Here is a 25,339-nt window from a genome sequence, read left to right as displayed (position 1 = left end):
CTAGTGCTATATATAGCTCCTTAATACAGGTAAGGCTTTTCCCTGGGCACTTCATTTCAAACACCACCACTGTGGGTTCAGTTGCCAGCCCCTCAAAAACAAAATTTGAGTTCATAAATGTCTTCATGGCTTAGTCAGCTTCAGCTGTGGGGATTTTCAACAGAGGCATGACTACTTTATTTATTTATCTATTTATCTATTTGTTTGTCTGTTTGTTTATCTATTTATTTATTTTTCTGTCAGGGTCTCATTCTGTGACCCTGATTAGTCTGGAACTCGCTCTGTAGACCAGGCCTTGAATTTACAGAGATCCACCTGCCTCCTTAGTGCTGGGATTAAAGGCTTAAGCCATCCTGCCTGGTTTTATTACTTTGTATTCTTGGGCATGCGACTCAAATTCGATGACACAGTTTTCTAAGAACAGGGAGGAAATACACTTCCTTGTGGGGTTTTATGTGAATTGGGCAAAAAGAACTGCCACACACGCTTATGACACCTATGTGTGAAGCCAAGGGTGGTGGGTGGCACATGCCTGTCGTCCAAGCACTTGGTAGGTAAAGAAGGATGTGTGCATACTGAACGCTCACACAAATGCACCCCCCCCTCCAACACACACACACTGCACAGGTAGGCATCCGTGCACGCATGCCAGGATCTGGTTTCAGACCCTTGCAAGTTGTGTATCCTTCAAGTCTGTGCCCTCCCATTCTTTCCAAGGACTGCAGTCCTCACACCGTGGGCGGGTAGTCCACCACCTGCGCAGTGCTTCCCCTTTGCAGAGGCAGGGGCTGAGGGTGCAGGGAGGTACCCAGCGGCAGGCTCTCCGGTGTCCAGCCTGGAACTGCAGGCGTGGGACCGGGCCGTGCGCAGCCTCTTGGCGCCCTGACGGCGCTGAGTGATGCCGGGTCGGCTGTCTCATGACCCCCCTCCGCCGCACCCCCCTCCCCCGGCAGTCGGGGCACAGCGTGCCTCTACCTGGCCAGCCTAGCATGGGTGCTAGCCGAGCCCCACATTCGTATCCAACCCCAGCCGCAGCACTTCCACGACCTTGGAGGCCTTTTGTCTTTCCTTGTGAGTTTCTCTTCACCTAGTGGTGTTTCTGGCCTCTTTGCTTGGCTACCTGTATGAGCAGAAGGACAGAGCTGGTTCTTCCCACACCTCGCAAAGAGGTCTGTTATGTCCCCTTGGGGGCCCTTGTCCCTGTCAAGTGCAGAAGGCCACCAGACCCAGAACTGTGAATCTACTCAGCTTGTTTCTGTACAAAGTTAAAAATATTTTTTGTTTGTTGTTGTTTTGTTTGTTTTTCGAGACAGAGTTTCTCTGTGTAGCTCTGACTCTCCTGGAACTAGCTATGTAGACCAGGCTAGCCTCGAATTCGAGAACCACCTGCCTCTACCTTCAGAGTGCTGGGCATACCCCACTTCGTCCTGCTGAGTTTTTAAAGATTTAGTAGTTTTTATTGTATGTGTATGAGTGTTGTTTGCATGTATGTCTGGGCACCAGGGGCATGTCTGGTGCTCACAGAGGCCAGAAGAGGACCCTAGATTCCTGGAACTGAAGTTACAGACAGTTGTGAGACATCCCGGGGATGCTGGGAACAGAACCTGAGTCCTCTTCAAGAGCAGCAAGTGTTTAACTGTTTAGCCCGCTCTCCAGCACCCACGGCACAGGATTTTAAAATAGACCAAGGTTTGTCACCTGACTTGGTGACCCCTGGCCTTTAATTCCAGAACTCAGGAGGCAGAGGCAGGGGAATCTCTATGAAGTTCAAGCCAGCATGGTCTAACCAGAGTGTTCCATGATGGCAAGAGGGAGATCCTGTCTTTAAAAAAGACAAGACAGGCCAGGCAGTGGTGACTCATGCCTTTAATCCCAGCTCAGGAGGCAGAGCCAGGTGGGTCTCTGTGAGTTCGAGGCCAGCCTGGTCTACAGAGCGAGATCCAGGACAGGCACCAAAACTACACAGAGAAACCCTGTCTCAAAAAAACCAAAGGGTTGGGGGGAGACAAGACAGAGCTGGGCAGTGGTGGCTTACATTTTTAACCCCAGCACTCAGGAGGCAGAGGACGCAGGTGAATCTGGTCTCCAGAGCAGGTTCTGGGACAGCCAAAGCTACACAGAGAAACCCTGTCTTGAAAAACAAACAAACAAAGACAAGAGAGAAAAACTGAATGCCCTAATCTAGAACACCTCACTTGATTTTTCTTAGACCTCAGTGAAACGGCATGGTGGCACACGCCCATAGCCCCAGCACAGGGGGCGTGGAGTGGGGAAAAAGGAACAAGGCCAGATTCAGCTACACAGCAAGTTCATGGCTAGACTAGGATACATATACACGGTCTCAAGTCTGCAGTGAGGTAAGACGTGGGGTTGGTGCATCAAGTAAGTAACCTTGAGAACGAGTTTGACTTGCCCAAGGTCACACAGCAATGCCCTGGAGAGCTAGGGCTGGTCCCCAGGGCTCCCCACCCTCCCTTTATTCTTTCTAGAACTGAAAAATCCACTGTTTGGGAAAACGCTCAGAAGAGTAATAAATACAAATGATGGTGTCCTCCATGACTTAGGGCTTTCATTCTAGAGGGAATGCAAACATACACACACGCACACCCAACAGACAGGAGAGAGGTACAGGTGGAGGGGCAAGAGAGGGAGGGAGGAACTTCAGGGTAAAGGAGGTTTTAACCAGCTGTGCACCCCACCAACACAGACCCACGTTAGAAAAGAAAAAAAGGAGTGAGGCGCTGGAGAGACAAGACTCACACTGCTCTTGCAAAGGACCGGTTTGGTCCCCAGCTCCCATTTCCGGGGCTCACAACTGCCTGTAACTCCAGCTCCAAGAACTCTGATGCCCTCTTCTGTACTCTGGGAGCTCCTGTACTCATGTGGACATATAGACACACACACACACACACACACACACACACACACACACACACAATATTATATATATAATTTAATTTTTTTAAGTGAGAGATGCTCTAGATGGGGCACAAATCTTAAAAGGTCTTATTAGCCGGGTGGTGGTGGTGCACACCTTTAACCCCAGCACTCGGGAGGCAGAGGCAGGCGGATCTCTGTGAGTTCGAGGCCAGCCTGGGCTACAGAGTGAGTTCCAGGAAAGGCGCAAAGCTATACAGAGAAATCCTGTCTCAAAAAAAAAAAAAGTCTTATTAATAAAAACAAACCTGGAGCCAGGTATTGGGGTGAACACTGAAAGATCAGAGAAGCAGAACAAGCAAGCCAACCTCACCTCACCAATTCCTCAGCTGATCCTGTTTCCTCAGACTGGAAGCCTCTGAGTCCTCATCCGAATGGATCTCAGCTGAACTGCTGCTCAAAATCCTAAAAGCTTAACCAGGCTCTAGTTCCTGGTCCTCATGCCTTATATACCTTTCTGCTTCCTGCCACCACTTCCTGGGATTAAAGGCGTGTGTGCCACCATTTTCTGGCCTCTATGTCTATCTAGTGGCTGTTCTGTCCTCTGGCCCCAGATAAGTTTATTAAAGTGCACAATATATTGGGGACACAATATCACTGCAGGGCAGTGGGTGTTAAGCTGTGGGAATGGTGATACCATTGCAGATTGGAACCCTGGAAGAAAACCAGGAGCTAAATCGGACTATGTTAAGTCATAAGGGCAGATTCCGGGCCAATGGGACCTGTCATTGGGGGTTCTAAAAATGCTCAGAATGAAGGCATGATCTGGGACATCATTAGTTTGTGAAAAGTATAAAAATACCCTAGGAAAAAGAGAAAAGGAGGAACACAATACCAAGTCTTGGGATATTCCAGTGTGTAGAAGCCAACGTGAAGCCAGGAGAGGAAGCAGAGAGAGTGTGGTAGAGGACCCAAGAACCAGAATGAACCAGAATGGAGCCAGATGAAGTGTGTTGTAAAAAAGGACAAAGTCTTCATCGTGTGAAATTCTGCTGGGAGAGGCCATGTAAAATAAAGACACAATGGGCCCACCAAACGGCAGCACACTTTAGGATTATAATAATGAAGTTTCAGTAGGCTGGTTTGGGCAGAAATCTGAGTGGCGGGAGTTTCAGAGTAAATCCTGACTTTTGAGTAAGAGTGACAGATAACAGGACTGACTGATGGTTCACTATCTTTAATGGCAACACTCCCAAGGCAGAGGTAGGCTGTGAGTTCGAGGCTAGCCTGTTCTACTTAGAGATTTCCAGTCCAGCCAGAGCTACAGAATGAGACCCTGTCTCCGAAAAAGTTATTTGGGAAAAATAAGCTATGAGGAAATAAAGCAGGTGTGGGGTATCTTGGGAGTCCATGCGGCATGTTGGGTGGGGGTATCTGAGATGAAAAGAGCCGGCATACTCCTGGGAGCTTTGCTAGCCAGCAGAGATGCCGAGAAGGTGGAGATTAGGCCTGATGTACCTCTGACATCCGTGCTGGGGACAGAGCATGGCGTCTTCACAGGGGCCTTAGAATGACAGCCCTGGGAGACATGTGTCTTTCAATCAGGCCCCATCAGCTTCCAGATGATAATTTGGAACCGAAGTACAGAGAGGGTAAATTAGGGACAAGGCCACACAACAGGCCTGAGACAAGCATCTGCCCCCCACCCCACCCCCAGCAGCAACCCGCCTCACAACTGAGCAGGATAGCCGTCTCCCCGAAAGCTCATTCTCATCCGTAAGTGGGAGAAGAAGGTTTCCTCTGGCCAAGGAAGCTATTCTCTCTGGAAAACAACCTCTTCTCTCTTAATGAGGACATTAATAATACAATCCTGCTGTCAACTAACATCACCATGACGCAAGCACTTCCCTTAAGTTTCATGTTAAGTGATTCAGTGCTCAGAGCCCTACGCGGTGGTTACCCGGCTTCACTACTTTATTCTGGAACTGAGTGGGGAGTCAGACATCCGGTGACCTGCCCAAGTCAGGAAGCTTCAAGACACAGAAGTACTTGGCTTCCTGTCTATCGGCTGCCTCTCACAGAGGCCTCGAGTGCTGACAGTCATTCCTGAAAAGGTCTAGCCTCGGAGCCTGAGTGTGGGAGGCCACCTTGGCTACCAAGCCCCACTGTACTTGGTGAGGCGAGGCCAAATGGTTCTCTGGAGCTCCCTTGAAGCACACTGGTATAGCCAGGAGAGGTAGCAGAAGCCTATGGGAGCTAGAAGGGCCCTGGCCTGTGCACAGGCCGGAAGGAATGGGCTGAGTAGTCTGGGCCAAAACCAGAGGGTTTTTCTGGGAAGCCCAATGAAAGGAGGCTGTGAAGACCAAAGCTGAGTGTGGTGGTACATGCCCATAATCCTGGCACTGGAGAGGTGGAGATAGAAAGATTAAGAGTTCAAAGCCTGCTTCTGCCACATAATAGGTTCAAGGCCAGCCTGGGCTACATTAGACTGCCTTAGAAAGAGACAAATGACTTACAGCCTCAAGTCAGGAACTAACTCTGCTTCTTCAGATGGGACCTGTCTGGCTGTGGTTCCTCCCACTTCCTCCTGCAGAACAATCTTCTTCCTGCCTTAGGCCTGAGACCGTACCAGCCTAGAGGCATGGGTCTCTCTCCTCAGCCATTTCCTCTTTTTAGTACCCGAGATTTCACCCAGGACTACTCCTGAGCTCTAGCCTCAGCCTTCTTCCTATCTATCTATCTATCTATCTATCTATCTATCTATCTATCTATCTATCTATCTATCTATCTGTTTATTTGAGACAGGATCTAACTATGAAGTCCCAGGAGGCTGGGAACTCACAAAGATCCACCTGCCTCTGCACTTTTGGCCTTCCTACTTTAGCTTCCCAAGTAGCTCAGACCACAGGCCCGTGAACCAGATCTTTCACACGATCTTCGCACCTCAGGAGTCTGGAGTTCTCATTTTCACAGTAGCTTCCCAATTCATGTCCTTAGTGGGAACCAGACAGGCACCATCCCCAAGACTCCATTCTCGCCGGGCGGCGGTGGCACAGGCCTTTAATCCCAGCACTCGGGAGGCAGAGGCAGGCAGATCTCTGTGAGTTCAAGGCCAGCCTGTACCACAGAGTGAGTCAAAAACAGCCAGGGCTACACAGAGAAACCCTGTCTCGAAAAACAAAAAAAAAACAAACAAAAAAAAAAAAAAGACTCCATTCTCAGAATCTGAGTCCCCATACTTGGCTCTACAGGGGGATGCATGGGGGTTGAAACAACCTGGGCATCTTGAAGCCAGCCACATCCAGCACAGGACAGACCTTTGAATCTGTGTGCTGCCCTTGATGTCCTAACTGTGGCTTTGGGCCAATGAGGCTCCCAAAGTCCTCTCACTCACCCTACCCCGAAACTAACAAGTTTTCCCCACCTCTCCCGGTCCTGACCCTGCTCTAACCTGACAGCCCTTACTGGATGGGGCCCGTTGACCCCTATACCCTGTTGAGAGCAGCCAGGATGCTCAGATATGATTTCCAGGTGATCCTTGCGTCGGCTCACCTCCCAGATCATACAGCACCACAGACACTGTGACAGTTGCTCCAGTCAGTCACACCGTGGCCAATGACAGCCTGCTGGCCTGCCCCCTCCTCCAGCATGCTCTGCGCAGACAGGCCCACGTGTGTCCCCAGACGCCTGAATCACTGCTGACAGCTTGGGACCTGTCGGCCGTGGGCTCCTGGGGAGCCACCGGAGAGGGGGTTAGCAGCCACGTTGTCGCCTCCTAGGGAACACCTGCAGACATAAATAGACAGCCCGCCAGGGCAGCAGAACAGAGCCAACAGAGCAGCGCTGCACACAGTGCCCACCTCTGCTCGCCAGAATGCTCAGCGCTACGCTGTCTGCTTGCTTTCTGGGCCTGCTGACCTTCACCTCGGCCTGCTACTTCCAGAACTGCCCGAGAGGCGGCAAGAGGGCCATGTCTGACATGGAGCTGAGACAGGTACCACTGTGGTCCGTTTCAGGGCTGCTGGCAGTGCCCTAGGAATGGGTGATGGGCTAGGAGAGGGAGACAAACTGTCAGAGAAGTCAGACTTTAGGGGAGGTTCCTGGAAAGAGGCAATGTAGCATAGTGGACGGACCGCTGAAATGGGTGAGAGGGGACCGAGTGTCAGGGAAGCTGCGTGAAGGACACTGTCCCAGTGCAGGGGGTATGCCAGAAATGAGAGATACTGCCTTATAACTGGGCTTGGGACGGGAGCAGGCTGAACTGGGTGCCCAGGCCTCTCTGCACACCTCGGGGAGGGGGGTGGGGTGTCAGCTCATCAGGACTGGCTAGATTATACAAAGATCTGTTCTAGCCTGAATCTAAGGCCCTCCCCACCCAGCTCAGCCTCTCAAAGCTCCTTCTGTAGCCACCAGTGCCAACTTCTTCCTGTCCACAAGAAGATGGCCATTGCCCTGTGCATGCCTGAGTGGAGTATGTCCCATACCTAGCCCCGGCCTCTTGCCCAAATCTCCTCTGCATGTTCAGCTGTGAGTCTTGCCCTTCTGGCAGAGCTCAGGGCAATCCAGCACCAAGCTCAATTTTGTCCAGGCCACAGTTTTGAGTTACTGAACAGGCGGGAGCAGTCAGGGAGACAGCTCCCACAGTCCACCTTCTGTTCGCAGAGCTCCTTTGGAGGCTTGAGGCACCAGATGCCCGTGCACACATCACCCTAATTTGGTCCCTGACGTCCTACCTAATAGGGTAAATTAGGTGGCCAGGTGAGGCCCACCGGCTTGGGGCAGGGGTAAGAGAAAGGCCCGAAAATGAGAGAATGGGCGTGAATCCTCTACAAGAAGCGGGAGTGCTCTGTGGGGGTGATGGGGGGAGAGGGGCTTGGGATGTGTAGGAGAGCCATCTGAATGTCAGAGAAGTAAGCCTCTGAGAGATTGCTGCACACCAGTGACACCTCAGAGCTGAGCACGGTCCCCAAGTGCTGCAGCCCCGGGGAGACTCTGCCAAGGCAGGTGAGGGTTTTGAGAGCTCCTAGTGAGATCTGACCCTCCTGATGACCTAGCAGTTCAGATTTCCACTCCTGCCCTTGACTGCTCTTTCTCGGCCTGGAGAGCGCCGGGGCACCTGCAGCGCGAGGCCGGGACAGCAGCGGGGTGGCCCTGGGTTCCCAGCGCCGCTCTTATCCTCGCTCCCCGTCCACCCGTGTCCTTCCCCGCAGTGCCTCCCCTGCGGCCCCGGCGGCAAAGGGCGCTGCTTCGGGCCGAACATCTGCTGCGCCGACGAGCTGGGCTGCTTCGTGGGCACCGCCGAGGCGCTGCGCTGCCAGGAGGAGAACTACCTGCCCTCGCCCTGCCAGTCGGGCCAGAAGCCGTGCGGGAGCGCGGGCCGCTGCGCCGCCGCGGGCGTCTGCTGCAGCGACGGTGCGCACGGGGCCGGGCGGGGTGGGGTAGGTGGGAGGGTCGGGGCGCGGGGTGGGGTAGGTGGGAGGGTGGAGGCGGGCGTTAAGCGGGGGTGGGTGGGAGTGAGGACCTGAGGTGGGGGCAGGGACACCGGGTTGGCGGGTGAGAAGGGGGGCGAGGGTTGGCACGTGGCGGGGGGGGGGGCGGTGGTGAGGGTGGGAGGGCAGCGTTGGGACTGCGCCCCTGGAGCTGCGCCCACCCCAGGGCGTCTGCGCTCACAGATCCTTTCCCTCAGAGAGCTGCGTGACCGAGCCCGAGTGTCGCGAGGGTTTTCTCCGGCTCACCCGCGCCCGCGAGCCGAGCAACGGCACGCAGCTGGACGGGCCCGCCCGGGCGCTGCTGCTCCGGCTGGTGCAGCTGGCTGGGACGCGGGAGGCCGTGGATTCTGCCAAGCCCCGGGGCTACTGAGCCGTCGCCCCCACGCCTCGCCCCCACAGCATGGAAAATAAACTTTAAAAAATGCACCCTGGTGTCTGTCTCTATCTCTGGGGTGGCGAGGGGAGGGGAGGGGGGAGCTTGGAGTGCGAACTTTCTACTCTGCACTGGCTAATCCCCGCACCCAAGGTCGCGGACAGTCCACGCCTCCACGCCCAGAAAGGGCAGGACCTGTAAGACTTACAGTATAAGGGAAGCGTTCTAGAGCTCCTGATACCCACATCACACTCAGGACAAAGGCAGCCCCAAGCTCAGAAGAAGGGCAAGGCCTGAGGCCCAGGGGGGCTCTGGAGAGGGTGGTTTAGCGATTCTCTGGCTAAGACCGAAATAAAAGCAGAGAGATAGGACAATGGTGGATAAGGGAGACAGAGCAAGACATGACGAGAGAGTGACAGAGAAGTAAGGGGACGAGCCGGGGGAGGGGGAAGAAACGGGGGGGGGAGGACGGGGGACGGGGGGGGGGGGGGGGGACGGGACCATCTCAGGCCCAGTTTCATCCCAGACTAAGATACAAACAACTTGAGCGACCTCTCCTGGTTTCCAGTGCAGAGTCACTTCTGCCCAAGACGGTGCTTGGGTGGGAGAAAGAGCAGAGACTTAACCCAGACCTAAAAGAGACAGTGCCACCTGCTGTCTCTACCATCGGGACCCAGCCACTGAGAGGCAGACCGTGAGAGTCCAGCGGCAAGTCCCCTACAGGCGCACGTATTCAGACCGCTATTCCTGCTCTCAGGCAGGGAGGTACGCCAGGCTGTGGCTGTGGCTCATTAGCAGAATGCTTCTCTAGCCTGGATTTGGTCCCCAGCACCACAGAGGGAGGAGGAGGAGGGGAAGAGAAGGGGAGACCAGAAGATAACAACTTTTGGGGGCGTTTCCATGACTCTTGACCTCAACCACAGCTATACACCCAGACAAACACACAAGTCCAGCACCAAGGCACGCACACAGTAGCTCCCGGACACAAGCACTTTTTCCCTTTAGCACATCCAATTCTGGAGCAAAGTTGGTACCAGCACTTGGCCTCTCTCTGTCCCTCCTTCCCCTGCTTCTCCTCATTAGCTTTTCTTTCGTTCCTAAAATTTTAGATTTATTTATGTGTACGCGTGTTTTTCCGTCGTGTATGTCTGTGCACTACAGGTGTGCTCAGTTCAGCTCCTGAGCTGTCTGGTGCCTGCAGAGGTCAGACAAGGCATCGGGTTCATTAGGGCTGGAATTACAGATGGTCGTGAACTACCGTGCGAATGCTGAGAACTGAATCCCAGTCCTCTTGACCGCCCTGAGCCGCGGCTTCAGCCCCTCAGCACTGGTCCTTCCCCCAAGCCTGCCAGTGTCTTTGCCTTCTGGCTGCTCTCCCAAGCCTTCCATCCTTTCCTGGTCTCTTCTGCACACCCCTCCCCCTCCTGTTAGCTTCCTACCCTTCTCTCTGCCTCATCTGTCTTGGGCATCTTCTTCATATGCCATCTTGGTCCAGGTTTAGGGGCCACAAGATGGTGCATCTCCTTTGGGGTGCTCTGCAGGCTCTGAGGTCAGGGGCAATTGTGGAAGACAGAGGTCAGTCTGAGTGACCTGACTGGGTGGCTCGGCATGGTCAGCCCTGGACAGAGTCAAGGTGTCTTTTGCTTCTCATACCAGCATCTTTTTTTTTTTTTTTAAGATTTATTCATTTATTATGTATACAGTGTTCTGTCTGCATGTTTGCCTGTGTGCCAGAAGAGGGCGCCAGATCTCATTACGGATGATTGTGAGCCACCATGTGGTTGCTGGGATTGAACTCAGGACCTCTGGAAGAGCAGTCAGTGCTCCTGAAGGCTGAGCCATCTCTCCAGCCCCCATCCCAGCATCTTTAAGTCTATCTGCATGCCTTGGTTTAACCAGGGTACAGGGGCCAGGTGGACTTCTACCCAGCCTTCTTCCCATGTGGCCCTCTCAGGGTCTGACCTCCATGAGGACAGGGCCAAGGAAAAGACCAGACCGAAAAGCAAGCGGAGGAGGTAGGAGTGGCTGGTGACTTGGCTGCACTTGATTTGATTCCTCGGGCTGGTGTACCAGCAGCTTCAGGGTGAGGTTGAGACCCCTCATTCTGCTCCTCTGCCCAGGTGGAGAATTGTAACCCCTCTTTCCCCCACCTGCTTCTAGAAGAATCATTCTCCTATTCCTCAAGGAGAGGAATTACTTTTGCCCACTGGACCTTCTTTCTATTCTCTCTCCCTTCCAGGGAGGACCTTACCCAGCTACAGAGCCACTGAAAGGCCGGCTCTTCTAGAATTCACGGTAAACACTTACCTCCCCTCTTCAGCCTCCAAAATCAAGGGGGCTTATATGAGCAGATGCCTAGAGTTCTGACTTCCGCATGCGTGCTGTGGCAGGTGCGCACCATCCCCCACCCACATCCACACAATAACAAAATAATGAAATATAATTAAGAAAAACTTAGGCTGGAGAGATGGCTCAGGAGTTAGAAGAGCACATGGTTCTTGCAGAGAACCTCAGTTCTGTTCCCAGTACCCACATAGGATGACTCACAATCACCTGTGACTCCAGGTTAGAGGTAGTGACGCCCTCTTCCGGTCTCCATGGGCATTGCGCTCATGTGCACATGTTCTCACAGAGACACGTTCGCAGAAATAGAAATTTAACAGAATAAAAGTCTTAAGATAGACAGTCTTCGAAACCCAGCCCCAGAAAAATGAAAAACAACAACAAAACAAAACAACAAATCAATCTTGAAGTCTCTTTCATGTGTCTTTTTGGCCTCCACCCTGTGAGCTCCACATGTGGTGATGGGGGTCATTTGTGTTCTTTCGCTGGGCGTGAGACCCACAGAGAGTACTTGTTTGTGTATTTATTTACTTCTTGTGATGGCATGGAGCCCAGGGCCTTACCCTCCTCCACTGAGCTCCACCCAAGCCTTCACGTTTTAGCCTAACAGTGAATCACGTGCCCCTGGGTGGGAGTGGAGTAGGGGCATTGCGCCTTCGGCCATCATTGTTGAGAACACCCGCCGCTGAGCGAGGCACGCTTTGCGGCACGGGGAGTGGATTTAATCCAGCAATGGATGAGCAGAATAGATTGTGGGTTTCGCTCTTTGCCTGTGGGCTCCGTGTTTTGTGGTCCTTTGTGCTCACGGGCTCTTAGATTCCATGCTGCCCCAGGGAATGCTGTCCTGCAGAGGCAGAAACAGGGCTCTGAGCTCAGGTCCCCACACTGAGGACAGCAGAGGACAGCTAGTTCTTGATCTTTCCAGGGGTGGCCTCCTTGAGGCCCGTGTATAGAAGAAACCTTATGGCTCTGTAACCACCATCCCCGGCCAAGACCCTTCTTTCTAGGCCAGGCTCGCCCCCTCAACCTGAGGGTGTGGCTGAAGTCTCCTCTCAGATCGGGAAGCATCTGGATGAGTTCCCCTGCCTGTCTGACTGTCCTCCACTCAGTCCCTTGTCAGGCCTTGTCTGTTTCCACAGATGTCCACCGTCGCTGTTTGGACTTTCAAATGCTGCTCTAAGTCTGTGTGCCACAGGCCCACTCCAGTAGGGTGGGTGGTGACGGCCCACAGAGCACCCCTCTGTCCCCTGAGCAGCCTGCTGGGCTGTTCTTGCTCTGAATTGCCAGGGCCCGTGATCCCGATGCCTTTCCTCCCTCCCGTTTCTGACAATCAGACACCAGTCAAGTTTGAAGAGGAAATCTGCTTTATTTGTCATTTCTTTCTGGCGGTGGCCTTGGGGAGTGAAGGGTGAGCTCTAAAGGTATCGGCTGAGAGAGGGCTCAGTGCTCGGAGAAGGCAGACTCAGGGTCGCAGGCGGGGTCCGTGCGGCAGCCATCTGCAAGAAAAATGGGTCAGCGGCTGGAGCAGCAAACCGGAAAGTTCCCTGCCGGGCGGTGCGGCCAGCCCCCTCCTGCTCACCCGGGCTGCAGCAGACGCCCGCGGCGGCGCAGCGGCCCCCGCTCCCGCACGGCTTCTGGCCCGACTGGCAGGGCGAGGGCAGGTAGTTCTCCTCCTGGCAGCGCAGCGCCTCGGCGGTGCCCACGTAGCAGCCCAGCTCGTCGGCGCAGCAGATGTTCGGCCCGAAGCAGCGCCCTTTGCCGCCGGGGCCGCAGGGGAGGCACTGCGGGGAAGGACACGGTGGCCGTAGTGCACGGTCCCGTATCGGGACTGTGGCGGGGCGAGGGACAGTGGGTGCTCGGGCGCTGTCTCCGCCTTCACGGCGTCGAGTGGGAACCTAACCCTGCCCAAGGCCCTGGCTTCCCACGCGAGGCTGGGGTAGGGATGGCAAGAGTGCCGGGACGCTCTCTGCGGGTGGGAGTCTTCTCTGCTGGAACCGGACGGGATGGAGGAGACTCACCTTGCGCATGTCCAAGTCCAGCGCAGCCCTCTTGCCGCCCAGGGGACAGTTCTGGATGTAGCAGGCGGAGGTCAGAGCCAGCAGGCCAAGGAGGCAGCAGGCGAGACTGGGGCAGGCCATGGCGTTGGTGCTCTGAGTCCTCGACCCACCAGAGGTGATGGTTGCTCCAGCCCAGTCCGACCTTTTTATGTCTGGGCACCGCCTTGGTGGAGCACTGTCTTAAGAGAGCGACTGCTTGACTGGTCACAGCAGGTCACTGCGGGTCAAATCTGTCCACACTGTTTAGAGGCAGGCCCTTCATTTGCAGGGTCTGGATAGGGTCAAGGTCACCGCCTCAGCTAATGGCCTGGAGCTCCACGGGGAAGCAGCCTGGAAGGGTGGCCTGAGTTACAAGAGGATAGAGAGAATTGGGTGGGGGTGGAGGTGCAGCCTAGCCTGGAGCTATTTTCACAGATGTCCGGTACCTCAGAATGGGGCAGGATAGGGAAAGTGGATGTGGGAGTCCTTACATGCCCTGAAACTTGGATGAGGAAAAAGATCACATCTTCCTTCAACTTCTGAATGAAGCTCAGCCCTTCTTCCAGCTAGACAGTAAGACAAAGTACCAACAGAGGTCAAAACTAACACACAACAAACAAACACAACAAACAAACCAAGATAAAAGAAAGAAAGAGAAGTCGCAATGAAACAAAAATGACGTGAGATAGCCGGGCGGTGGTGGCGCACGCCTTTAATCCTAGCGCTCGGGAGGCAGAGGCAGGCGGATCTCTGTGAGTTCGAGGCCAGCCTGGGCTACCAAGTGAGTCCCAGGAAAGGCACAAAGCTACACAGAGAAACCCTGTCTCAAAAAACCAAAAAAAAAAAAAAATGACGTTAGAACTCTTTATGTAGACCAGGCTGGCCTTGACTTCACGGTGATACACCTACCTCGGCCTCCCAGGGTCTGGGATTAAACTTATTCACCACCATGCTAGGTGCCCAGACTCCTGTGTGAGAAAACATTTGCCATCAGCCACTGGAGTGTGGCCAACAGGTGGCCTCAGCTGCAGAGTGCCACCTGGCCCGAGGTCATACCCTTCCCAGGTGGCCACACATAATGGTTGGTCCAGTTTGGTAAAAATGCTGGGCACCTCTGGCTGCATTTCAACTTTGAGCTGTAGGTCTGCTGAGGTCTGCATGGGAGGGATGCCCCATGCAGCTCAGTAGCAGACAGCTTGCCTAGTGTGTCCAGTACCCAGCACACTAGCAGTAATATGTTTGGGGGACAGTTTTTGCATTACATTTTAAATTTTCATTCTTATTTGTGTGCATGTGTGTGCAGGTTTCCTTGGAGGCCAGAAGAAGATGGTGGATCCCCAGGAGCTGTAGTTAGAGGGGCTTGTAAGTTGGCCTGTGTGGGGCCTGGGAACAAAATTCATCCTCTGCAAGAGGATGCACTCTTAACCACTGAGCCATCTCTTAAGCCCCCGTTTGTTTTTTTTTTTTACATTTTTAATAGTTTAAAATGAAAAACATCATAGCAGGAAGGCATGGAAGATTCAACCCCTTTATTTCATGGCTGATAAATAAAGTAAAGATCTCCAGGAGGGACTAAAGACTCACTACCCCCTTCGAGGGCTTGACTCAATAACCTGAAGATTATCTCTGGGCCCCTGTCTTAAATATCTTATCATCTTGGGGCCGGGGAGTTGGCTGGGTGGTTAAGAGTTGCTCTTGCAGAGGACCCAGGCTTGATTCCCAGCACCCACATGGCGCCTCGCAACCATCTATAACTCCAGTTACAGGGGAGCCAATGCCTTCTTCTGACCTCCAAGGGTACCAGGTTCACACATGGTGCACGACATACATGCAGGTGGAACATGCAGACACATGAAATAAAGTAAATACACCTAAACAGTTTTTTTAAAGAAAGAAGAAGCACTGCCCAGACTCTTGTTTTTTGTTTGTTTGTTTTGAAATGAAGTCTCATTATATTGTCTTGATTGGCATGGAACTTGCTGTGTAGACTAGACTGGCCTTGAACTCACAGAGATCCACCTGCCTCTGCCTAACAAGTGCTGGGATTAAAGGCGTGTGCCACCAAGCTAGGTACCTAGACTCCTGTTTAAGAAAACATTTGCCATCAGCTGCTGAAATACGGACAACAATGGTCTCAGCTGCAGAGAGCCACCTGTCCCTGTCCCTTCTCAGGTGGCCACATGTAATGGTTGGTCCATTTTGCTACAAATGCTGGGCACCTCTAACTGCATTTCAGCTTTGGGCTGTTGGTCAGCTGAATTCTGCATGGCAGTTCTGCTCATACAACCCTTCTCTTCCACAGAGGTGGGTCCCAGGCCCGTGTTCTAATCTCCATCTCAAGCTGCTTCCTTAGGAAGTAACCTGCAGTATCCAGGAAGAAATGACAGCCAGTGTCCCAGAGACCAGCTCACGCTACATGCAGTCTCTGCCCCTAGGGAGAATGGAAAAGCCCCTGGGGTCTTTGTCTTTATGGTTAACCTCCTCCACAAGGGACTACAGCCCGCAGGGCAAAGCATGTTCCAGAGCTCATCTGACTGGAGTCACGGATCCTGAGTCACTGTGTGAGCTATCAAACGCTGAGTTGGTGGTCAGGTTGACCTGTATTACAAATCAGCTCATTTCTTATCCGGATTAGCTTATTGGCATTCTTGGCGTAGAAGGCCAAGAGCTTGACCCCCAAAATGGCCCCAGAGAGACCTCCCACATATTCTGGGCACAGTGATCTCATCTAAGGTAATCTATGCACATAAATTAGCATATAATAATGTGCACATAATGCTCTCATAAGGCCAGCATGCCTTCATGTGCTCACCAACTTATCTGTGCTTGGGAACACCAGTAAACAGCAGACAGACTCCTTGGCCTCAGGCTGGGGCTGCAGCTCAGCAGGAGAACACTTGTCTACCATATATGCAAGGTTGTGTACATGAAGCCTTGGGTACAATGTCAGCTCCAGGAGAAAAATCACTATCCCCATGGGGTTCATATGAAGGAGGCAAAATGTGAAATAAGAAGCATATTACATTGGGTTATTGCTTTAGTTTGGAGCTGAGTGTATTCCAAGGATCCGTGTGTGCTGTACTGTAGGTCCTCAGGAAGGTGTATTGGGAGATGGCGAGACCTTTAAAATAGAGACCCAGTGGAAGGTCAATAGGTCATTGAGGGCATGCCCATGAAGGAGGTAGCGAGACCTTGGTCCCTCCTAGGTCTCTTTTTTGGTTTCCCAGCCATGAAATGAAAGAGTTCATTCCTCCGTGCGCTCCTATCATGATGTCCCTGGACCTGGAAGCAGCAGGCCAACAGATCCTGGACTAGAGCCTCTGAAACTGTGAGCTGAAATAAACTCTTTCTTCCGGGCATGATGGCAAATACCTATAATCTCAGCATGCTGGAAATGTACAAGAGGATCAGGAGTTCCAGACCAGTCTCAGCTAAAAGAGAGTTCAAAGCCAGGCAGGAGTTTATGAGATACTATCTCAAAACCTACCAAATTAAACCTTTTGTTTTTACAAGTTAAAAATCGTCAGGGGTTTTGCTATAGCAATTAGAAGCCACCGTGGGAAACACAAGTAAGCACAACATACTCCAAAGGCAACGTGTGCTAGGAGGGGCCGGCGGCACCAGCGTGCTGGGTGCCTAGACAAGGTCTATGTCTGGATGCCCTGAGTGAACGTGTACTGTCTGACATGGGCCTCAGACGTGTGAGAATCTGGCAATCCCAACCCCACCACCACCTGAGCGGGGAGCAGCAGGGACTGAGGTGAATAGGGATATGGAAAAGCCTTCCTCTGGTTTGAGTACAAATGCTGACAGTGTGTTAGTGCTTACAAAGGACTGACCACTGTGTGCTGGAGCCAATAGAAACTGCAGCCTCCTGGATGTTTACAACCTGGCATGGCTGCCTACAGAGAAGGTACAGCCAGCCCCTCCCCCTGTGCTGTGCAGGTCCTGGGTTGCTGCATACAGTCCCCTGACCCCAGCCTTTCCATGTGTCTGTCTGTCTGTCCTTCATTCTTTCACCACCCTACTTGGGGTTCCAGATCCAAGTGGTGCAGGTGGTGGTAAATGCTACGGAAAGAGAGGTGGCTTCTGTTGACATTCCCCTTAGGGGGACCCATGAATACTCAGAGGAGAGGAAAGAAGCCGTATGTGTGAGGAAGAGTCAGTGTTCTGCTTCTGTGAACAGCCTCTTAAAACAATATCTATTTATCATGTCAATTATGGGGGCAAAACCAGGGCAGGGCTTCTCTACTCATGGTCTTGAGCAGCAGACAAGCTGTCAGCAGATGTGAATTCCTTACCAGAGCTTGGTGATCTCGGGCACAATTCATCACCCTGTGGCTATAAATCACATGACAGCTCATCTCTAAAATATTGTGCCAGGAGATGGTGGTGTATGCCTTTAATCCTAGCACTCAGCAGGCAGATCTCTGTGAGTTCAAGACCAACCTGGTCTACAGAGCTAGTTCTAAAACAGCCAGGGCTACATAGTGAAACCCTCTTGAAGAATCAAACAATTTTTTAAAAAGAATTTATGTGTGTAAGCCAGGTGGAGGTGGCACACCTTTTTTTTTTTTTTTTTTTTTTTTTTTTTTTTTTTTTTGGTTTTTCGAGACAGGGTTTCTCTGTGTAGCTTTGCGCCTTTCCTGGAACTCACTTGGTAGCCCAGGCTGGCCTCGAACTCACAGAGATCCACCTGGCTCTGCCTCCCGAGTGCTGGGATTAAAGGCGTATGCCACCACCGCCCGGCTGGTGGCACACCTTTTAGTCCCAGCACTCAGGGGGCAGAGACAGGAATCAAAACTACACAGAGAAACTCTGTCTTGAAAAACCAAACCAACCAACCAAACAAACAAGCCCTAACACCTGTTCCTAGAGTTTGGAAGGCTAAGACAGGAGGATTGACATGAATTGTAGGTCTGCTGGGATACACAGTTAATTATAGGTCAGCTTGAAGTACAACATGAGATTCTATTTCAAAATAATTATTAGAATAATTTAGAAAAAATGCCTCCAAGAGAGATGGGAGAGTGTGTGCATGACTGGCCTACTGTGTGCTTCTACCAAGACATCCACATGAATGAGTTGGAACTAGAGAAAACACCATGAGAAGCGGCACAGTGTGACGGCTAGCCTGGTGACTCAATTCCCTCCTCCTCCCCTGTGGGTGCTGGGTACTAATCCAGGTTATCAGGCTGGATGGCAAGCTCCCTTACCTGCTGGGCCGTCTTGCTAGCCCAGCCTATCTGGGTTTGAAACCCAGCCACCTCCATTCCTACTCAAGTATCTTCACTAACTTTTTTTTTCTTTCTTGAAACAAGGTCTCAAAAAGAAAAGAAATAGGACCTCACTCTGTAGCTCAAGCTGGCCTGGAATTCAACGTCCTCCAGCCTGTCTCCCAAGGGCTAGTATTAGTGACATACTATATGTCTTAATACATGCCTCAGTTTTGTCAAAAGGAGTAAATAGGAATAATACTGGTATCTACCTACAAGATTATTGTGGGGGCTGGAGAGATGGCTCAGGGGTTAAGAGCACTGGCTGTTCTTCCAGAGGTCCTGAGTTTGGTTCCCAGCACCCACATGGTGGCTGACAACCATCCGTAATGAGATCTGGTGCCCTCTTCTGGCCTGCAGGGATACATGCAGGCAGAACACTGCCTACATAATAAATAAATTTATTTAAAAAAAGATTATCATGATAAAGGAGAACATCATGTAAAACTAAGCTTAGTGCCCAGGATATAGTAAATTCTCAATACGTGTTAGATACCTTTCTGCTTTTTTGGTCCTCATTCAAGGGCTCAAACCCAGGGCCTCATACATGCCAGGAATTTGCTCTACCACTGAGCTGTGCCATCAATCCCTGTTCATTATTGTGGCCTTGGATTCATACCACGGAGCTGCCAGATGGCATCAGATTGGAAATGAATTTCTGAAAGACTTGCCTGTAGCTCCCCTTATCACTGTCAAGGACAGTCTCATCACGGTAGTGATAGGGCCTTAAGATAGCAAAGGAAAAAGTTTACAACTTTGATTTCATTATTTGAGAAACAAACATAAGGAAGACCATCAGGTATGTGGGTTGTAAAGACTATGGGATGTTTTCTATGTGTGGGATAGAACCCAGGGTCTTGGGACATGATAAGCAAGCACTCTACCATGAAACTACACCCTAGAACCCAATAAGGCTATTGAAACACGTCTTAGATTTTTATAATTTATTTATATTTTATGTACATTGGTGTTTTGCCTGCATGTATGTCTGTGTGAGGGTGTCAGATCCCCTGGAACAGGAAAGACAGTTGTGAGCTGCCATGTGGATGCTGGGAATTGAACCTTGGTCCTTTGGAAAAGCAGCCAGTGCTCTTAACTGCTGAGCCATCTCTCCAGCCCCCCAAAGGCTATTGAAATAAAATTTGAGATAGTAATATGTTTTCTCTTTTTTTTTGGTTTTTCGAGACAGGGTTTCTCTGTGTAGCTTTGCGCCTCTCCTGGAACTCACTTGGTAGCCCAGGCTGGCCTCGAACTCACAGAGATCTGCCTGCCTCTGCCTCCCGAGTGCTGGAATTAAAGGTGTGTGCCACCACCGCCCCGCAGTAATATGTTTTAACAATTAAAGATTTATACTATCTGAAATTCTGCAACAATATAAGCTACAAATTTTGTATATAACCAACTTGTCTTCCTGAAAACACCTGTTCTTGCATGTAATTTTGTCTAAGAGCAAATACAACTTGATTCTGACTTTTTAACAACAGAGATTGTCCAGAAAGGTTTTGTGGAAATGTTCAGTCCCCCAGGAGACCTGCCCTCTGCTGTACCAGCTCGTGGTCACAGGCAAATCAGCAGATGCACAGAACTGAGTGTGGTGTGCTGTGAGGAACACTGCAGGGCTGAGAGACGGCTGGGCAGTTAAGAGTACTGCTGCTCTTCCAGAGGACCCGGGTTCAATTCCCAGCCTTGGGCACTGCAAGGGCCTGATGCAGGCTGTCCTCAAGTTCTCCGTGTAGCTGAGTATGACATTACATTCCAAACTCTCCTGCCTTCAGCTCCTGAGTCCTAGGTTTACAGTGTGTACTGTTTCCCTCCCCTAGCACCCATTTTTGAGACAGGGTTTTATGTAGCCCAGGCTGGCCTCACACTGACTAAGTAAGTGAGGCCAGCTTTAAACTCACCTTTAAAGTGCTGACAGGGGTGTGCCACCATGCACAGCTATTATTATTTTTGTGTCTATGTGGGAAAGCACACGTGCCCGTGGAGGCTGGAGGCGCTGTAACCCCTGGAGCTGGAGACCCAGGGAATTGTGCGCTGATTGGCATGGGCACTGGGGACTGAATTCAGACCATCTGGAAGAACAGTACTGGCTCTCAATCACAGAGCCATCTTCCCAGTTCCCCCAACAGGTTCTAGACGGTTCTAGATGTCAAGGTTTTAGAAATTTAACCCTTAACTGGCCTTGAGGCACACACCTTTAATCTCTGCACTTGGGAGACAGAGGGAAGTGGATTTTTGTAAGTTTGAAGCTAGCCTAGACTACGTATGGAGCTCCAGCACAGCCAGGGAGAGACCTTGTCTCAGGGGGGAGAAAGAAAGAAAGAGAGAGAGAGAGAGAGAAAGAAAGAAAGGAAGAAAGAAAGGGAGAAAGAAAGAAAGAAAGAAAGAGAAGAAAGAAAGAAGTAATTAAGTAAGTTAAGTCCAACAGACTTCACCCTGAAGCTGGGCCAGGCAGTGTTCTGGTTCTGTTCCTTGACGAGGATAAACATTCAAGTTTCCACTCACTGTTTATGGACTTTCCTGTGTCAAATGTATTTGTTAAGGCGTCCAAAGAGGAGATGGCCAGCATCATCAGTAGACTGGCCAGATTTGGGGTGGAAATATTGCTTTTGACTTCCTATTTGGCAAGAAGAAAGAATTCCAAATTTGATTCTTCTTGCCAGACTCACTCTTGAGCATTCAACTAGGCTTACTAAGTCTGTTTTCATTGTTCTTGCAGTCTCAGGGGAACGTTCAAGACTCCTGGGCCTGTTCGATACCCGTGCTTCAGGAGAAACTGGGCAATGGCTTTCAGTTTAGACCAAGGTCATCCATAAGACCTGGATGAAACAGACTGACAAAACACCCAACTCCGTTTGAGCTGGCAAGTGCAGCTTTCCTTAGCCTTCAAATCACCCACAGCCACTTGCCTCCACCCAGCCGCAGGACCAGCAGTAGGCACCTTCATATCCTGTCTACCCCATGAGCACTCGGGCAGTTTTTTGAAGTCTCGTGAGGAACCAGGTTGATCTCAAACTCCCTATGCAGCAGAGGATGACCTTGAAATTCTACTAGTCCTCTTGCCTTTACCTCCAGAGAGCAGGTGTGAACCACACACCTGGTTTATGCAGTGCTGGAGACTAAACCCCAGGCCTGTGCACACTAGGCAAGCACTCTACCACTGGAACATCCACAGGCCACCTCCTTCGGTTTTGCATGACCTAACCTAACCCCAAAGGCCAGGACCACACCATTCATGCCCAGCACTTACTCATCATGCTGCTTTAGCCTCAGATGGAAGGGGCAAGGACCCAGAGTGTCTTGGTGGAATATCAATGCTTCAGTGCTCGACTGTGACCGGGGAGACAGACCTGGGCAGGGGTGGGTGGGGCTATTTATTGAGTAGAGTTCCTGGGGTTCGGGTCAACTCCTCACTGAGACAACAGAGTCAGGCATGGACTAAGTTGCTCCTGACATGATCCCATCAGCTTACCTCAGCTATTTGAATGCAGGACTCACTGTGTTCTGACCAGTCAGGGAGAGAATATCTACGAGCCTGAAGGGGGTGGGTGTCATGGCCCTCAGTGCAGGATGCCACCTCTGCTTACACCGGAACACCTGCTTCTTCACTGGAATAAGAGGCTGCCATAGTCCCTGGGGTTTCCCGGGGAGTCCCAAACCCTCAGAACTGTGGACAGTAACTAGGATTCTTTTTCTTTGATAGTAACTGGAGTTGACGTCACTGGCGTTCAAGTTTATGGGGATGACAGTAAAAAGGCAGCAGCAGGAGTTGGGGAGCCAGCTCCGTCACTAACGTGATGTAATGTAGTCAGGAAGGTCTGGGTTTGATCCCTGGTACTACATAAAAGCCAAGTGTCACGGCATGTGCATCTGATCCCAGCGCCAGGGAAGCGCACACAGATGGACTCCCTGGGGCTAGCTGGGCCAGGCAGTCTAACCAGTGAGCCCCAGGTTCCTGGGAAAGACCCTGCCTCAAAAAAAAAACAGAACAAAAGCAAAACAAAAAACAAACTTAACAAAACAGACCAAGGTGAGAGTCCTGAGGAATGACACCTCAGGCTGACTTGGCCACCACTGACACACACACTCACACACTCACACACAGACACAGACACACACACACACAGACACAGACACACACACACACTGACACACACACAGACACACACAGACACACACACACACACAGACACACAAGGGCAGCAGCTGGCTGGAAGAAGTGTGTGTTGCTTGAGGGCCTACAGCTGAATGGGGATCTGTACTGTCAGTGTGTTTACTGTTCCTGGCACTCAGAGAGCTTTGCTAAGTCAAGGCACTTTGGGGCAACCAGGTCTTCCCAGACAGTAGAACCTGATGGGTAGTCCAGTGACATTGTATCAGGACAGGGGCATGTCACAGAAGCTACTCCTGGAGGGCTACCAGGAGAAACAGGGTTTCCTTTTGGCTTTCTGGCTCTTGGACACATCAGACTCTAGTCAGCAGAACCCCGGATTGAGCAAAGCAGGTAACTAACTTGTGGCTCAGTCAGGTGAAACTTGCTTCTGGCTAGTAAGCTAAACACCCTCCCAAAAATTGGGACAAATAAACTTATTCTACAAAAAGTCATATAACAAACGCCTTTGATTTTACAAGCAGTTTAGTCTCTGCTGTAACGACTTCTGTCATCAGGACATTATAACAACAGTCAGTGAATGGGCGAGACTGGCTTCCAATAAAACTTTATTTATAAAAGCAACAAACATTTGGCTCGAAGTACTCCATGAGACTCAGAGGAGAGCTTGGCTGCTAGAGGGGACATAGTCCAGTCTGGTCCTCTGTGTGACAGGAACTCCCTGAGTCTAATGCTGTCTTGAGTTTGTATGTGGGGTCAGAAGGTCCTGGTCAGGTGGTGAGTGCAGAACCTAGAATGAATGGGGCCTGCTCTGGAAAAGGCTGAGCCAGCCTCCTAGGATGCACCAATTCCTGCCCCAATACACATGGTCCCTTGGCAAGCACTGTCCTTACTTTGGGCCCCTAGGAGCCTCTGTGCTCAGTTCCTGACCACCTGCCCTTCTCTGGTGACGGCCCAGTTATAGTTCTTCGGAGAGTCCAAGGCTTCTTCTATCCGTGCCTCCAGGTTCTCCCGGGTGATGAAGTTCTTTGCCTCTTCCTACGGGAAGAGAAAGGTTAGCTCCATGGGAACTCCACCAGAGCTGGCACTCCGCACAGCTTACTGTCTCTAGAGGGCGGAGGTTCCAAGTATCCTTAAAGAAGGGCGTCTCAAAGAGTCGCGGGCCTTTTTTGAGTGTCCCATCATTCTTCCAGCAGAATTGGTGACCTCAACCATCATATTCCTGTTTTCTGGACAATCACCCACCGGATCTCTCATCCAGAACCCAAGAACCAACTGTGACAACCTGATTGGAGGAGGTGGGCTCCCAAGCTCGCCACTCCCTCTTACACTTAAAAAACCGCTTGTCTCAGTTATGAGTTCCCCTGATTTCTAGTTTCACAAGGCAATACTAGCCTGTAACCTTTCATTGACTATCACCCGCGAGGGCAAACACACCCTCCTGGTGCAGAGCGGGAAGACTCCCGAAGGCCGTGGTCCCTTGACTCCCACACTCCCCACAACCTCGGCCCACCTGCAGTTGGAGCACTTCTTGTTCTTTCAGTTGCACCCAAGCCTGCTTCTCCCGGGCCCGCTGAGCCTGGTCCTCGGCTTGTCGTAGCTCCTGGTCCTGAGCTTCCAGCTGCAACCTAGCTATCCTGAAAGGGCCACGAAGCCGAGGGTGAGGGGCCCGCGGCTGAGCCCGGCGCTGAGCCCAGCCCACCCAGCCCTTCGCCCCTCGCACCTCAGCTCCTGCAGCCGCCGGTTCTCCTCCCGGTTCCAGGCCATGAGCTCCCGGTGCTCCGCGGCGGCCTCCTGCGCCCTGCGCTCAGCCAGGACCCCGGATCGGGCCTCGTATATCTTCTTTCGCACCTCGGACATGAACTCTTGCCTGGGTGAGGACGGGCTTCAAGTCGGCACCCACCCTCCCTCCCCCGGACTTCCCAGAGGGCGCCGCAGCCCGCCTGCCCTTCACACACCTGAGAGCGCTCACCGTCCGCCGGTACTGCCGATAGCGCTCCGTCAACACGAAGAATTCCGCAGGGTCCACCGCGGGCGGCATTTTCACGCGCCCGACCTTGGACTTGGCGGGCGGGTCGTGGCGGGTCTTGCGGCCGCGCGCGGGCAGGAGCAGCACGGTCGAGGGCTGGCCCCGGGGCCGCGCGGCCAGGCGGCTCAGAGCGCGGATCATGACAGCCGGCGCCTGCGCCGCGCCCGGCCCGGAAGTGGCCGCGGAGCACCACGGGAGTCGCGGCCCCGTGGCCCCGCCCCCGCTGGGCGGAGCTTTTTGTCGTCTGGCCTATTGGCTCCTCGGAGTCTCCGGTGGAGTGGGAGGGGCGGACAACCTTGAAGGCCCCAGCTTGATGGGCTGCGTCGCCGGCGAATGACCCGCCCACCACCGGACGCCCCGCCTACCAGTTCACACGCTGGGACACCGCCCCCAAGCGTTGGGCTCCGCAGCTCCCTGGCCGGCAGGCGGTCGGCTTACCCTTTCAGGCGGGGTGCACGAAATTCTGGGCTTACAGCCACTTCCTCTTCTAGTAAGCGCTCTCCAGGTGCACTTTAAACTTTAGATTTTCACATTACAAATCATGTCCTTGCACTGCCCTGTCCTTTGTGGTCATGGGCAGCTCTGCAGTTGCCAGAGTTCTCAGTATCAGTGACTTCTTCTGATTGGACGGCCTTGTCCTCTACAACCTGACCCGGGGCCTGCCCACCTTGAGTAATAATGGCTTGACTGTCAAGAAACCTGTGGGACTCAGCTGCTACTCTTATTTCTGAAGCGTTTTAGTACTATTTCCTATAGAACGGAATAAACAGTTCATCAGTATTGAAGGAGAGCGCTCCCTCTCCCC

General features: G+C 52.2%; 3 protein-coding genes across 5 annotated transcripts; 1 reads left to right on the top strand and 2 right to left on the bottom strand.

Annotated features, from left to right (window-relative positions):
- The first annotated feature begins 6,708 nt into the window (after nt 1–6,708).
- On the top strand, nt 6,709–8,736 carry Avp (arginine vasopressin). The gene is made up of 3 exons (XM_059259580.1): nt 6,709–6,871; nt 8,088–8,289; nt 8,564–8,736. The coding sequence occupies exons 1-3, from the start codon at nt 6,752–6,754 to the stop codon at nt 8,734–8,736; spliced, it is 495 nt and encodes a 164-aa protein (XP_059115563.1). The 5' UTR covers nt 6,709–6,751.
- A 3,786-nt stretch (nt 8,737–12,522) lies between these two features.
- On the bottom strand, nt 12,523–13,349 carry Oxt (oxytocin/neurophysin I prepropeptide). Its single transcript, XM_059259578.1, has 3 exons — nt 13,101–13,349; nt 12,662–12,863; nt 12,523–12,578 (listed from the first exon to the last, which is right to left on the bottom strand). The coding sequence occupies exons 1-3, from the start codon at nt 13,218–13,220 to the stop codon at nt 12,523–12,525; spliced, it is 378 nt and encodes a 125-aa protein (XP_059115561.1). The 5' UTR covers nt 13,221–13,349.
- Nucleotides 13,350–23,096: 9,747 nt separating this feature from the next.
- On the bottom strand, nt 23,097–24,703 carry Mrps26 (mitochondrial ribosomal protein S26). Of its 3 annotated transcripts, none has more exons than XM_059259577.1 (5): nt 24,464–24,703; nt 24,229–24,375; nt 24,019–24,142; nt 23,399–23,543; nt 23,097–23,311 (listed from the first exon to the last, which is right to left on the bottom strand). In XM_059259577.1, the coding sequence occupies exons 1-4, from the start codon at nt 24,673–24,675 to the stop codon at nt 23,424–23,426; spliced, it is 603 nt and encodes a 200-aa protein (XP_059115560.1). In that variant the 5' UTR covers nt 24,676–24,703; the 3' UTR covers nt 23,097–23,311; nt 23,399–23,423. The 3 variants fall into 3 exon arrangements, with proteins under 3 accessions (XP_059115560.1, XP_059115559.1, XP_059115558.1); XM_059259576.1 differs by having other exon boundaries at nt 23,097–23,295; XM_059259575.1 differs by having other exon boundaries at nt 23,097–23,543.
- Nucleotides 24,704–25,339: the final 636 nt, after the last annotated feature.

The sequence above is a fragment of the Peromyscus eremicus genome, chromosome 4 (assembly GCF_949786415.1).
Source record: "Peromyscus eremicus chromosome 4, PerEre_H2_v1, whole genome shotgun sequence".
Lineage (NCBI taxonomy): Eukaryota > Metazoa > Chordata > Mammalia > Rodentia > Cricetidae > Peromyscus > Peromyscus eremicus.
The sequence above is the reverse complement of the archived record's forward strand: the minus strand, read 5'-3'. Positions and strand labels throughout refer to the sequence as shown.

Bases quoted from the DNA above. Each gene is read 5' to 3' on its own strand.
- Avp (XM_059259580.1), top strand. From the start codon at position 6,752: ATGCTCAGCGCTACGCTGTCTGCTTGCTTTCTGGGCCTGCTGACCTTC. The intron at 6,872-8,087 runs GTACCACTGTGG...CCTTCCCCGCAG, and splicing joins CTGACATGGAGCTGAGACAG to TGCCTCCCCTGCGGCCCCGG. The intron at 8,290-8,563 runs GTGCGCACGGGG...CCTTTCCCTCAG, and splicing joins GGGCGTCTGCTGCAGCGACG to AGAGCTGCGTGACCGAGCCC.
- Oxt (XM_059259578.1), bottom strand. From the start codon at position 13,220: ATGGCCTGCCCCAGTCTCGCCTGCTGCCTCCTTGGCCTGCTGGCTCTG. The intron at 12,864-13,100 runs GTGAGTCTCCTC...CCTTCCCCGCAG, and splicing joins TGGACTTGGACATGCGCAAG to TGCCTCCCCTGCGGCCCCGG. The intron at 12,579-12,661 runs GTGAGCAGGAGG...TTTTTCTTGCAG, and splicing joins GGGCGTCTGCTGCAGCCCGG to ATGGCTGCCGCACGGACCCC.
- Mrps26 (XM_059259575.1), bottom strand. From the start codon at position 24,675: ATGATCCGCGCTCTGAGCCGCCTGGCCGCGCGGCCCCGGGGCCAGCCC. The intron at 24,143-24,228 runs GTGCGAGGGGCG...TGGCCCTTTCAG, and splicing joins CGGCGGCTGCAGGAGCTGAG to GATAGCTAGGTTGCAGCTGG. The intron at 23,544-24,018 runs GTGGGCCGAGGT...CTCTTCCCGTAG, and splicing joins AAGAAGTGCTCCAACTGCAG to GAAGAGGCAAAGAACTTCAT.